The sequence below is a fragment of the Ascidiella aspersa genome, chromosome 2 (assembly GCF_963924565.1).
Source record: "Ascidiella aspersa chromosome 2, kaAscAspe10.2, whole genome shotgun sequence".
NCBI lineage: Eukaryota > Metazoa > Chordata > Ascidiacea > Phlebobranchia > Ascidiidae > Ascidiella > Ascidiella aspersa.
In genome coordinates, this window is record NC_139448.1 from 5,225,350 (window position 1) to 5,239,027 (window position 13,678).

Consider the following 13,678-nt stretch of genomic DNA (forward strand, 5'->3'; position numbering starts at 1 on the left):
GACTTTGGCCATCGGTTTAACTGACTAATCAAACTCTGCTTCATTAGGCTTGGAATTTTACCATAGCATTTAATCTAAAGAACAAAAAATCTTTAAAAGCATTTGACTCTAAATAGGTGCTACACAAAAATAAATTGATATTCTACGAAAAAATCATTTTGCGCAGGGTGGACAAGTGGAAACATAACTTTATATAAAGACTATACGCAATGCGCATAGTTAAATATGTTTTTTCTATAGTCTGAAGGGCGTACGCATGAAAACGCAGATCGTTATGTAGATTGTTCCTGCGATTTTCTCTGAAACAGTAAAAAATAAATGTATTTTGAGATTTAATAGGATTGAATGAAGTTGGCCATCACATTAACTGACCAATTACGGGCCATTTTGCAATATAGAATTGTTAAAGAATGTGCGTCTATCTACGTAATAGCGACGCAATAAAATTGTAATTATTGGTGCTTATTAAAGCCTATTAGCAATGTTTTTCGGTGGATAGTTTAATTTACGGCGAAGGTAGACACACCAGATTAAAAAGTATACTTTCTATAGTGTTTACTTTATAGGAGTTTAACGAATTAAAAGAAGTTGTGGGTTAAACACTACGAGAAAAAGGCATTGCATACCAAGAATACCAAGTAAAAATTAAAAAGCTATAACAAAAAACGTAAATCAAATGGAAAAGACGAACAAGAAAGTCGACAAAAATATTTGCAGCGTTTCTTAACTTCGGTTAAACACCTGATTATAAGTTTAGGTTTTTTGTAATATATTGTTATTCAAAGCTATAATGTCGTTAGTACACTAGGGTCTGCGCCTCTGCGGTTTGCCTAGACCTAAAAGAAAAGGCTTTGCCCAATGCCAGCAGATTAACATTTTTGTGTAAGCCAAATACAATAATTTGGTATTTTGACGACTGCTCTAAGTTTTGGTAAGCCTATATACACCAGGTTATACAAGTATATTCGAATACCAAGCTCGGCTACGTCAACTTTATCAAACGAGAAGGATTGTAATAGGCCTACTTTCAAATCAGTTGTCTATGTTGTCTTGTCATATTTTTTCGATAATTTAGTTTATACACACTTCTTTACAGACAAAAGGCGACCTTTGTTATGTGTCAAACGTAAGATTGACAAACCTATTATTTATAAATATACTTTTTTCGCTTCGATCAAATGTATTCCGTCTTTATAATATTTACAAAACTTTGATATAACGGCCCTCTTCCCATCTCGTCTAACATCTCGATTTACCTTTTTTACAACACAAGTTATTTAATGTTTTTTTTTGTGTTTCGTTTTTTCTGTGCTCGTTGCTCGTTGCGTCACCCACCCTCGAAATCTATATTAAAGTTTGCTTCTTTGGCCCAACCCGCCACACCATTTTTGTTTGTCAAGCGGCCTGATGTAATAAATAATTGCCCACTCCTGTTCTAAAAACGTTCAATATAATATTTAAATAAGAAGCATTTTACTCTTTAGAACACTTTGCCGAATTTAGAGGGTCGCGTTATTTAATTTAGGTTGTTTAAAATGTTAATGAAAAATACGCCCATGTTAACCCTAATATTATTCTGAGATTACTGTTAAAAGCCGTGGGTAACAAAAATATGTAAAAAAATATATATATATATATATAAAGACATTAGCTCTCTAGGGCTAGGCTCTTAATTAGCGTCATATAGTGTAGTATGGTATAATGTATGTGTGCAGTTTGCCCATCCTGCTCAGACTGAGCAGATTCCCCACGGTCACGACAAAATTTATTAAATTTTTGATATTATTACTCTGAGCAAGTCGAAAGGATATCATAATAAATGCATAAAATGTAAGATTGCCAAGGCCTTAGATTTTAACGATAAATAGGTTGTCCCATAGATTAAACAACAGTTATTATTTTTAATTCGCTGTTTACCTTTACCCTGTGTTGTTTACACCGTATCGAGGGAAACGCAAGATGACGTCACACTCTATTTTCTTTCGTTGGACCCTTTTTTTACTACTTATGGTAAGAAATTGCATAATTTTAAACCACGTAAGTCCAAAAATAAGTGCCATTGACTGATAGTCAGCATATAAATAAAAACGTTTGGCAAAAGAATTGCCACGAACTCAACAGCGTTTATTGTCGCCGTTTGTGGTGTGATTGCCTATGATATTTTCATCCATACGTTTAGTATTTTAAATTAGCGCAATGAAATAGTACATGTAACTGCGCAACGTGATAAATGTGTGTTTATAAGGGGAACGAACAATCAATCATTTTTAAGACACTTTTAGGACTGAGCAACGAAATGCTATTTCACCTCGTATAGCTGGTTTGAAGTGTTTCTTTTCTTTTTTCAGAGCATGGGAGCTAAAGGGGTTGACTTTAGCGGTTCAGAAGAATCGCTGAACATTTTGGAAGGTAAAGTATTACCTTATAAGGAGTTCCAGCTTTTATTTAAATCAATTGTGTGAGCGGAGACATGGTGTACTGTACTTTAAACCTCGCGTTTTTTAACTGTTGTTTTCAAGACTTAATGAGTTCTATGGGATACATTTTGTTTCAAAATCATCCTAATCAAATCAGTTTGCCTTATCTGTGATATCCTATCAGTCGTTCCTTTGTTGACAAACGACTTACGCAATGTTTTTATAGCAACGCTTGATGAAACTATGTGCATTATTTGGGTGTTTCTCTTAAAATCAATTTAAAGTCCTAAATACGTTCTTATGAAATCGTTCTAACGTTTGTTTACATTAAGGTGTTGATCCTACGGAAAACAACGTGATCGCTGAAGAGAGTACAGAACGTTCGATTCCAGAAATCAACAAAGGTACAAACATAAATAAGCCGCCTTTTTAACCGCACCGAAAATATTTGGCCATTTTGTTCTCAATGTTTTAGGCCTAAATTTTCTCTCTACTTTTTCTTTAGACTATAAGGTGGCCTGGTTATATTAAGATCACCCATTAACCTTAATTTGGAGGTTAAGTGATTTAGAAGCGCGCCATGTCAAATATATTCGTCTGAAAGTAAAACCAAAGCTTTTCACCGTTTCTAACTGCGGCACACCTTCTCGTAGCTGCTCAATGCTTGTAAAGATTAATACCGTTCGTCTGAGTTTTCGAATATCTAGCTAAACAGATGGAGATCTTGAATGAGCGAAAAAGAATCTATTTGGTTCATCTTCTTTAGCAAAGCGGTTAATGTTCCTACCACCTTATGTGACCTTGACAGTCGTATCATCAAAAGTCTCAATACGTATCAGTTCGGGGGTTATTTTTCAGACACGCACATGCGAGGAAGTGATATCGTGCAGAGGCCATCGTGGAACCGAAATGCCCGGAAAGACCCAGCCTACCTCTGGAAGTTACCGATTCCCTTAAAATTTTCCAAAAATCTTTCGCTTTTGGTGAGCCCCTTTTTGTACAGACTGAATCAAAACAATTTGATTGACTATTGGTGTAGTTTTAATGGTTTGAGATTAGTTTTGCCCTTTTGCACATTTCAATCAGAATAAAAAAGAAAAGTTTACCTATTTAACCCAAATACGAAACCAATTTTGCCAAATTACCCACCTAAAAACACCCTTTATCGGCTGGAAATATATTTGATGTTTTAGAGTTGTATTGTTTTAACATTTTTTCGTTGTACATCTTACATATTTTCACCTTCACTTACTTAAATACAAACCGACACAAAAAATACGAAAATAGTTTTGGTACTTTGTGAAGGAAATAAATAGGTCGCATAATCTGGTTCTAAAAAAAGGTGTAGTCTACGGTATAATCGGTTGAAACATTGGAGTACACTATGGGGTTGTAGTGACTCAAGTCAATGACTTGACTTAGGTGCCCTTAAGTGACTGTTTTTAAATAACTTGACTTCACCTAAAGGTCGTTTCGGTAAATGATTTGAGTTGACTAAAGCTTTATGAAGTTATTGACTCGGACTTAAGGATTTGAGTCAAATGACTTGAGGTAAATCTAAAATGTTTTTATTTACCACAATAGAAATGAGTTATCTATTTTAATTTTTGCACGTGACTTGATTGGGTTATTGCTCATAATCAGGGTGAAAAAGTTTTAAAGGTATTTCGTTATCTTTCTATTTGAGCGATTTGACTTGTTGACTTGCTCTAATCATGACTTGACTGGAACTTGACTTGAACAACTGATAACTTGAACTGGGACTTGCTTTTTTGTTGAAAAACCTTGACTTGGACTTACTAAGTTATTTCACAAATGATTTGACTGGGACTTATATCATTTAAAAACCAATCGTTTACAATATGTTGAAAACGAATAGAGAGATATGCGAAAGCATAAATTGCATTACGTTTTATTAATAACATTCGTTTAAACACATTCCCTCAACGTTTACTGAGTTAAGCAAAAATCCAAATGTCGAAAAATGTCGTGTGTAAGCTGGGAGGTTGTGTTATACATGAGCTGTTTTGTATTTAGGCTCGAACTACGATCATGGAAGGAATTCGCGAGTTTGAAATGTTGACATGCATTTGCTTCGTTAATCACACAACTGAAGAAGACTTTATCCACATAAAGTCACTAGATGGGTATAAACATTGTTTGTGATACGATTGCACGCACTGCATATTTGTTTCGTTAGGCGCTAAATATATATACCTCAGCCTTCTAATAATTGAAAATTTAGGTTAATGACCTGACTTGCAATTTGCAAATTTAGCTTTTTTCAAGTTTTTTTCCTTATCCCTATGATTTTGGGAGAACTTGAATTGGCATGACTGATATCATTTGGTCAAGTGACCTGACTTTAGTGCACTTTTAACAAAACCATTTTCATATGCAAAGGTGCTGGTCCTTGGTGGGCAAAAATGGCGGTGGACAGGATCTATCATTAGGCCCTGGATGTTGGAACATGGGCATCGTGATCCACGAACTCATGCACGCACTGGGCTTTTATCACGAGCAATCACGTGCGGACCGTGATCTTTACTTGAACATTATTGAGAAGAATATTGAAAAAGGTCGATTTTTGATGTTTATTTGTTGGCTTAAAAACTTGTACAAATGTACGACCGTGTTGTAAATTGCTATTCAAAGCAAACTCTTCATCTTTAAGCAGTTACTTTAACCAAGTAAAATGTATAGTTTGTAAAAAGAAATCTTATTCCACATTTTTGTTGTAATGACCTAAGTTACTGTTTCAAAATGACTGTACTGGACTAAGTTTTACTTGAAAGTTTATTGTGTTTGATCTTGTCCTGTTCTGGTTTCTTCAGGTAAAGAGCACAACTTTGCAAAGCTGAATTACGTCGAATCGAATGACCATCGAGTTCCGTACGATTACTATTCGGTCATGCACTATCCCGGCAACTCCTTTGCGTGAGTGTCACCACCTCCAGGGCTTTAATTGGCCTGTTTTCGGTCTTGAAAAATACAAACTAACCAGGCCGTGGCTTTATCAGTCGGGCTTCGGTGTAAACTTCACTATATCAGCGCGAACAAAAATTACTGTGACTACCAATGCAGGCCTAAGTGTTTGAAAAGCTGCTCTTAGAAGGTTAAGAGAAAAAAACAATAGGTAGAAATGCTCCACAAAAAATATTATACATGTAGATTGTACATAAAAAACAAGTTAAGTTTTTTAATCATGGTTGGTTTTTAAACTTGCAATTTTCCAAAAAAGAAAGAAAATTTAACAGTCGCAATATAATAAGTGTTCCCAAGTTTGGAAAACAGAGTTTTACAACAAGTTCGAAGCGGGTGAAAGGTATATGCAAGCCCAAAATACCACGATATTATGCAACGCACATCTGTTTTGCGCAAACTTTCGGCATTTACAAATATGAAAAGATTATGAGGCATGGCTTCAATGTGATATTATACATCTTAAAAACACTTTCTTATTCAACAAAATATTTTTGTTTGTTTTCCTCCACCCCAAATGGAAAAATGACCCCACAAACGTACTCCATGTATGTTATTTATCATTTAATAGCGTCTATCGAAACGAAAATTCCTTTTTTTACTCTTTAGAAAGGATAATGGTCTAACAACAATGCAGACCCGTAATTCTGCCTTCCAGTCTGTGATTGGTCGTCGACAGGGTTTTAGCGAGGGTGACGTCACAAAGATAAACCGACACTACAGCTGCAGTAAGTTTTAGATTTAAGCACTTTAGTAAAAATTGAGCCGCTAACGGGACATTTTTAAAAAGAGTGAAATTTAAAAAAATAATTTCTTTGGATATGACAATGAATTTTTTAAGTAGCCTACCAACTTTTATGTCTCTTTGTTTTCAGGACTTTTGTATACTTATATTTGCCCGAACTAACCCCAATTATCCTCCTTAACCCACTTTTCCTAACGCTAGTTATTCCCAAATTGTCGGACCCGCTTCACAAATTATTTATTTATCTTCCAGGCGACACCTCACGCTTTTCATACGTTTGCGATTTCGAAGACCCTGACGTATGCGGTTACGTCATGAAGCGTTACGGTTGGACCCGACAACCAGCCGTGATGACGTCAGGCAGAGCGTACCCGCAAAGTGACGCAACATTCGGACTAAACGGAAAAGGTAAAGTGCAACGAAAGGCGATTGTGGAATTTTATTAAATTAAAAAAACAACTATAGACGTTTTGGGAGAAAAAATATATGGTGTTAACGACTTTTGCAACGGACAACCGCATTGTCGTTTCTATCGTCATTTGGACACGTACTCTTTTTCCTTAACATTCATATACTTGTATATTGCACCAATGAAGTAGGCAAAGAACGATAGGAACATGAATAAACAAAAGGTACATAATAAAATATTTGCGGTACCTAGGTTCAATATGCTAGTTCCAACGGTTAAATAAATAAAAAACATGTAGAGCCGGGGTTAATTATTTTAATATTTCCAGGTCATTTCATGGTTTTCAATAATTCGCTGATGAATACTGAAACTATGTGGTCACCCTACTACATCTCCAAGGTTGACAAGCAGTGTCTGCAGTTTTCATTCTACATCGACCTAGCCGTTAACTCTTTTGCGCATATAAGGTTTGGAAATAAAACCTTATTCGAAGTGAACCAGTTTTGGGGGTCCGAGAAGGCCTTATAACTCTACGTGCGTTTTTAGAAACTGTGATGATTTTTTTCAAGAGAAACAATAATTTTTAAATAAACACTTTGCGCTCTCATTAAATCAATTTAGACTCGATTATTGTTGTTGCATATTTGCGCATGAGTTTTACTAAAACCGCAGGATCTAAAATTGTATTAGGTTTATGGCGTCATCCTTTGGTCCACGCAATCCCAAAATATGTTTATGGTCACCGTTTAAAAAATTTCAAAACCCCTGCCTTATTGTGTTTTGGCCGGCGCAATCACTATTTGAAAAGGTTAAATAGCTTGAGGTAGAAAATTGTCCAACTATGAACAATGGGTGAATGAATTTTATGATAACCGCATAAGTGGATTGCTAAATAAGTCAAGTTAAGGGATAAAATAGAAGCTGTAGGGTCGGAGCCGGACACAAGACTCCACGAAATCACACATTTGTCCGGGTTCGAACTCGGTATCATTTTTTGGCCGAAGTTAGACTCGGGAGATGGCTTTTGGATTATTTTTAACCGACTCCTAGGCACTGGCCTTGGGTAACTAATTTTTGCGTTCTGTTTCTAAATTTACAAAGTTAGCTACGACAAGTTTAACACAACCACGGGATTTATTATACGATTTGAGCTGAAAAGAAAAGATTAAATTTAAAATTATTTGGGGTATTTTTAACCGACTCCTAGGCACTGGCCTATATGTTACTAATTTTTGCGTTCTGTTTCTAAATTTACAAAGTTAGCTACGACAAGTTTAACACAACCACGGGATTGGTTATACGCTTTGAGCTGAAAAGAAAAGATTAAATTTAAAATTATTTGGGGTATTTTTAACTGACTCCGCAGCCCTGGCCTATATGTTACTAATGTTTGAGTTCTGTTTCTAAATATGCAGAGTTAGCTACGGGAAGTTTAACACAACCACGGAAGAGGTTAACAGCGACGATATAACAGACGTTGGCGTGGTTACCAACTACGTTCCTCGAACTTGGAATGTTTATCGTCACACCATTCAAGCACCAAGTGACTACAAGCTACTGCTGAATGCTACTGCAGGTAAAACACTTTTCACACGGAAATAATGTTTTTTACCATTTTTAAAGCAAATTTTATTTTGTTAACATTTTTGAAGAACAGTTTTGCTTGTTCACACTTATAGGACCAATTTAAAGTTATCGTTATTTTTACAAAAAAAAATTAGTTTTATCGCGAATTTAATTTTGCCAACATTTTTACAGAAATTAATAAAAATCTGAAAGGTTTTAAAATTGCGTCTTTTACAATTTAATCAATTATTATGGCAGCTATAATTATATTAAACAGTTTCGGTACAACGAACGACCAAAAATTCAAGCGACTTGTTCTTAACGCCGTGCGAATATCAAATTGCAGGTTCAAATGACGTAGTGGCAATAGATGACGTCAGTATAACAGACTGGGCCTGCGACACGTCATATTACCCGATCCACGATATGTCGAGCGTTTGGGGAAAATATGCGAAAGGCAGTGGTTTCTATTCTCCAGTGATGTATACCGACGATGGATATTCTTTCGTGTTGTCTGTAAGTAAATGTGGACGGTGTGAGTCAATATTGTTAACAAATTATTTTAAATTGACTTAAAGCCAATTGTCAAGTCTTTTTGCAAAAAATTTTTAACAAAAAACCAAGTCAAGTCCCACTCAAGTGTTTTAAGGTCAGCTAAATAATAACTTGAGTAAAAATAACAAAAGCGTAATAGACATCAAGCAAAAAAATTTACTTGCACAAATTTAGATAAATAACTCAATTGTACTGAAACATTATAATTGAAAACACTTAATTCATAGGCCAAGTTACTTGGCTAAATGACTTAAATCCAAGTCAACTCATTTAACCAAAACATTTAAGTCAAGCCATTTTGGATAGAAGACTTAAGTTAGGTCAAGTCGAGTCATTTGAAAACAGTGATTCAACTGCATTTAATAGAAGTCATTGACTTAAGTCATTACAACACTGGTGTGGAGTCGGTTTAAAATAACCCGACTCCTGCGTCCGACTCCTTCAAAAAACATAAACCTAATTCCGACTTCAGCAAAATGTGCGATTTTGTCGAGTCCCGAGTCAGGTCCCGACTGTACAGCCTGCATTTCACCCATTTCAGCAATCCATTTATAGGGGTTTCATATATTTCACCCTCGCGGTTTTTATAATATAATTCATCCACGTTGGAAAATATTTAATTATTTGCTATTCCACTTTTACAATTCAAAGTTTGTGGCCTTATCTGTTATGAATTTTGGTAATGCGCATGCGCACGTCGGACTTGGAACTCGGATAGTTATACGTGGTATTATTTGAGTCCCGAGTCCGACTCCGCAGCCCCGTTTTGATTTTTGACTTGACTTGTTTAAAAAAAAATGACGAACAATTTTCTTAGCGAAATAATGAATTTTTTTACCCAAACGCACGAATTTTTTTAAATCCTGTACGTCATAACCGGACTTCTAAAACAAGTAACATTAGGAAACTTAAGGCTACCGTTTGGTGTAGTGCTGCACTAATTTGCAACTAAAATATTAGCTTAAATACATACAAAAAAAGCGGATGGCCTGGTAAAAAATTACCCGCAAAAATTATTTCACCGAATGCCATTTTGAACCGTTAAGGCTTATATCCACAACTGGACTTTAATCATTGAGGCAAATAAATTAAGCTGAAATGAAATGATTGAATTCGAAATATTTTCATTAAAATTGTGGCATTAAGTTTAGTTTTACTAAGTCAAACCGGTGCTGGTCCAGAATCCTACCTCTATGTTTTAGAAACGAAACGAGTAGTCAAAATAGAAACTGCAAAGGGGAAATAAATATTAGAGATTACAAATATTAATCTTCTTCTTTCGTGTGTCAAACACGGAGCTCTGTTGACGAGAGCCATTTCAGAGTGTCATTGTCGAGGTCTCTGAGGCCTCGTTCCCCATGGGGTGGACGGTAGGTGGTACATTCCTCCACGATGTGATCCGCAGTTTGGTGTTGGCCGCCACATATGCAAGCTGGATTGTCGGTCAAGCCCCACTTCAGCATCGACGCTCCGAAACAGCCGACTCCAGTGCGGAGGCGGTTAAGATTAACCCACTGTCGCCGTGGAAGGTCCAGGCCTGTTACTTCATAAGGGCTGTCTATGTAGCGATGTAATCTTGTTTGTGGTGCTGCTGACCACCTCTCCGTCCACCGGTTCTTTACCCAGGTGTCCTTGGACATGCCATCTCTGACGACCTGTAGCATCGTCTTTGCCTGGGCAGCAAAGGAGTGCCTCGATTTTAGGCGTTGATGGCAAGTCTTATTAGTGAGAACTCTGTGCAGTAGATGTTGTTCGTTGCAGAGCGCTTTTCTACAGAGGGCTAGGGTCGCTGCCTCTCGGCGGATGTCAGGCGGTGCTATGCCGGCCAGCACGGGCAGCTGCTCGGTTGGCGTGGCACGTAGGCAGCCAGATATGACACGCAACGCACTATTAAGGGTAGTGTCCACCTTCTTAGCGTGGCTACTTCGGCACCACACAGGGGCACAGTACTCAGCAGCGGATAGCACCAGTGCCTGGACAGATATACGCAGCACCTTAGTTGAGCCTCCCCACGCAGTACCGGCCAGACGGCGTATAAGCGCAATGCGAGCGGTTGCCTTCGCCCTGACGCTGTCGACGTGATGCTTGAACGTCAGCGTTCTGTCAAGCTTGACCCCGAGGTATGTGGGGGTAGCATTATGCTGCAACAACGTGTTGTTGACTCGGATGTTTGTAGTACGCTTGGCTTCCCTGTTATTTAGGTGGAACATTGTGGCCATAGTTTTCCCCATGCTTAATTTTAGTCTCCAGTTCTTGAAGTAGGACGACAGGATCCCCATGTCTGCGGTTAGACCTTCTTCGGCTTCGCCCCATGTTGGCTTGCTGAATAGAATTGCAAGATCATCTGCATAGCCATATTTCTTCGACTGGGTGGCGGGTAAGTCGTGAATATATATGTTAAATAACATAGGAGCAAGGACGGAACCTTGTGGTACGCCATTCCTCAGCTTTCGAGTCCTACTGCATTGACCGTTAATTGTGTGGAGCTGAAAGCTACGGTTACTCAGCATGTTTAAGATGAAGTTGACCATATGCATATCTGGGATCATCTTCAGGAGCTTTAGGTGAAGACCACGCAACCAAACGGTGTCATACGCAGCCGTGAGGTCGATGAACACGGCTCCGACTTTTTCACCAGCCTCAAACCCATTCTCTATATCTTGGCACAGTAGGGTAACGTGATCTGTGGTAGATCTGCCACTGCGGAAACCCGCTTGCTCCTTGGGCAATTGTGGATCGATAATAGGATTTAGGCGCGTGTGGAGAAGTCGCTCCAACATCTTGTAAGGAACACACAATAGCGATATAGGGCGATAACTCTTCGGGTCGCCTTTTGGTTTGTTTGGCTTCGGTAAAGCTATTACCTTCGCCCGACGCCAGATCTTGGGTAACCTGCCAGTTCGAAGACAGGTCGAGAAGAAAGAGGTTAGCCATGAGGACATTTTCCTTCCTTGATGTTTTATAAACTCTGGATGAATTCCATCGATGCCTGGTGATCTGCCCACTTTAAGTTGTTTGGTGGCTTCCGCAAGTTCTTGATCGGTGAAGTCGATTGAAAGGTTGGAGTTACAGATGGGGGACGCACGAATTTCTTTGGTCTTGGCATTAATTCTTCTGCTGAAGGACCTGTCTACATTAGGGCAACGGTTGTTGCTGAGAAGTTGGGCGGCAATCGCATTGGCCGTGATGGGGCATTTACTTGGTTTTGCCGACCTTCCAGTAAGCCTGTTGACTGTTTGCCAGGCTCTACGACTGGAATGAGTAAAGTCTATTGACTTCACTGTTTCATTCCATCTCTCCCTTCGTTGTTCGTTTAGTCTGCGGATGAGATCATCGGCAGCCCTTTCTCGATCATGGATGGATTCCGCCTCGTTTTGTGTGCGAAGTAATTGCTCGCATTCTTCGTCCCAGCAAGGAACGTAGCTCCTTCGAAAGCCGCGGGGAATGTTATTCTTCGCAGCAGAGGTTATAGCCTTGCAGAAGGTGCTATAGGCGCAGTTGATGTTGACTGAGTTCGGGGACGGCAAGCCAACAGCTATCGCATCGAGTTGTTGACTGAATCTTTTCCAGTTGGCTTTGCGGAAATTCCAACGCCTCACGGGATTCCCTTCAATAGGCTGAACTAACGCTGGGGTTAGAATCAGCGATGGACGATGGTGAGAATGGGGGAATCTATCCAGAACGCGCCTCTCCGGCATTGGCTCACCGGCGCAGCTTTTAAAAAAGGCCAGGTCGGGATTGGTGTCGGTGTTCCAGCGCGCGGAGTGGAATGTCGGTTGCTCTTTCGGATCGAAAAGTAGAGTGGCGTCAATGGATGAAGCCCATTCGATAAGGGTGTCGCCGTCTGCATTGCTGACGCTATAGCCCCAGTCAGTGTGATGGCAGTTGAAGTCGCCGACGTAAAGAGCTGGTGCGGTGACATCTGGAAGTGAGTCGAGATACAGTCTGCTGGGTGGTGGCTTGTAGATGTTGACGATGGTAGTGTCTTGTACCTTGGCTGTCAGCCACTCCACAGTTGTATTGTCGTCAGACTGCGCCATCGCTGACCAAGGTATATCATTCCTGATAAAGGTTGCGATGCCATGGTGCTTGTCCAGTGTGAATCCGGCCAGGTTGAAACCCGGTATCTTCAGGACGCTAGAGTTGGTAGCATGCGTTTCCTGCAGGGAAATTATCGCAACTTTGTTGTTGTTGGCGATATGTGTAATGACGCTGAGTTTGGCGGTTGTAAGGCCCTCAACATTTAGCTGTAGCAGCGCCAAGTCTTGGCTTTCGACGAACGTTGTTTTTGCCGCCTGGCCTAAAAAGGCCACATGCTTCCTTGGACTTGACGCCGGGTCATGATTCATTTGACGTGTTTGACGGTTTAAAGACATTGGTTTCGCTTATGTTAGCTACTCATAGGGGATGCCACGTAAAGGCTGTCTTTATACCCCCCACAAATATTAATAATACATGACCTTAACTCAACCGGTAACTCTCACCTTAACCTGAAAAATGAGCGTTGAACGATTAGTTGTGCGGCCAGCACCGTTATTCCTTTAATTACTGCAGGGCAGGCTTGTCCTAATTTGTAATGAACAGTACAATTTTTTTCAGATTTATCCCAATGGGGCTTCCTTGGCTAGCGAAGGTTTCATGTCGGTGTTCTTTCACTTGATCAGCACTTCTAATGTGGACAACCTGTCTTGGCCGTTTCACGATCGAATAATCAGAATAGCGATGATGGATCCACAAACTGACGTCACAAAACAATCAAACCGGAAGCGATATTTAGAAGCGACAGCATCGGGTGGAAAAACATGGGAAAAACCAAAAAATGTACGCTTCTGTAGTAACCAGACTTTTTAAAAAAAATATATTTGAATTAAAATTAAAGCGTTTCAGTTTTAACAAATTAGATTAAATTTATAATTAGATCATTTACGTTTTCTTTAATTTGTTTAGAATTAGAATTACTAATTTTTAAAAAAAATATCAACTAGAATTACATTTAGTGGTTTA

The 13,678-nt window shown here is 38.9% G+C and overlaps 1 protein-coding gene across 1 annotated transcript; it reads left to right on the forward strand.

Moving 5' to 3' along the window:
* Positions 1-1,755: 1,755 nt before the first annotated feature.
* LOC146163283 (meprin A subunit alpha-like) lies at positions 1,756-8,919 on the forward strand. Its single transcript, XM_083383071.1, has 13 exons — positions 1,756-2,010; positions 2,349-2,409; positions 2,750-2,821; positions 3,276-3,400; positions 4,455-4,564; positions 4,821-4,996; positions 5,252-5,354; positions 6,009-6,127; positions 6,397-6,552; positions 6,882-7,020; positions 7,969-8,129; positions 8,466-8,635; positions 8,902-8,919. The coding sequence occupies exons 1-13, from the start codon at positions 1,960-1,962 to the stop codon at positions 8,917-8,919; spliced, it is 1,461 nt and encodes a 486-aa protein (XP_083239197.1). The 5' UTR covers positions 1,756-1,959.
* Positions 8,920-13,678: the final 4,759 nt, after the last annotated feature.

What these genes read in the sequence shown, in the direction of transcription:
- LOC146163283 (XM_083383071.1), top strand. Translation starts at nt 1,960, where the DNA reads ATGACGTCACACTCTATTTTCTTTCGTTGGACCCTTTTTTTACTACTT. An exon ending in ATCGCTGAACATTTTGGAAG is followed by an intron (nt 2,410 to 2,749) that starts GTAAAGTATTAC and finishes GTTTACATTAAG; the next exon opens with GTGTTGATCCTACGGAAAAC. An exon ending in TGAGAAGAATATTGAAAAAG is followed by an intron (nt 4,997 to 5,251) that starts GTCGATTTTTGA and finishes TGGTTTCTTCAG; the next exon opens with GTAAAGAGCACAACTTTGCA.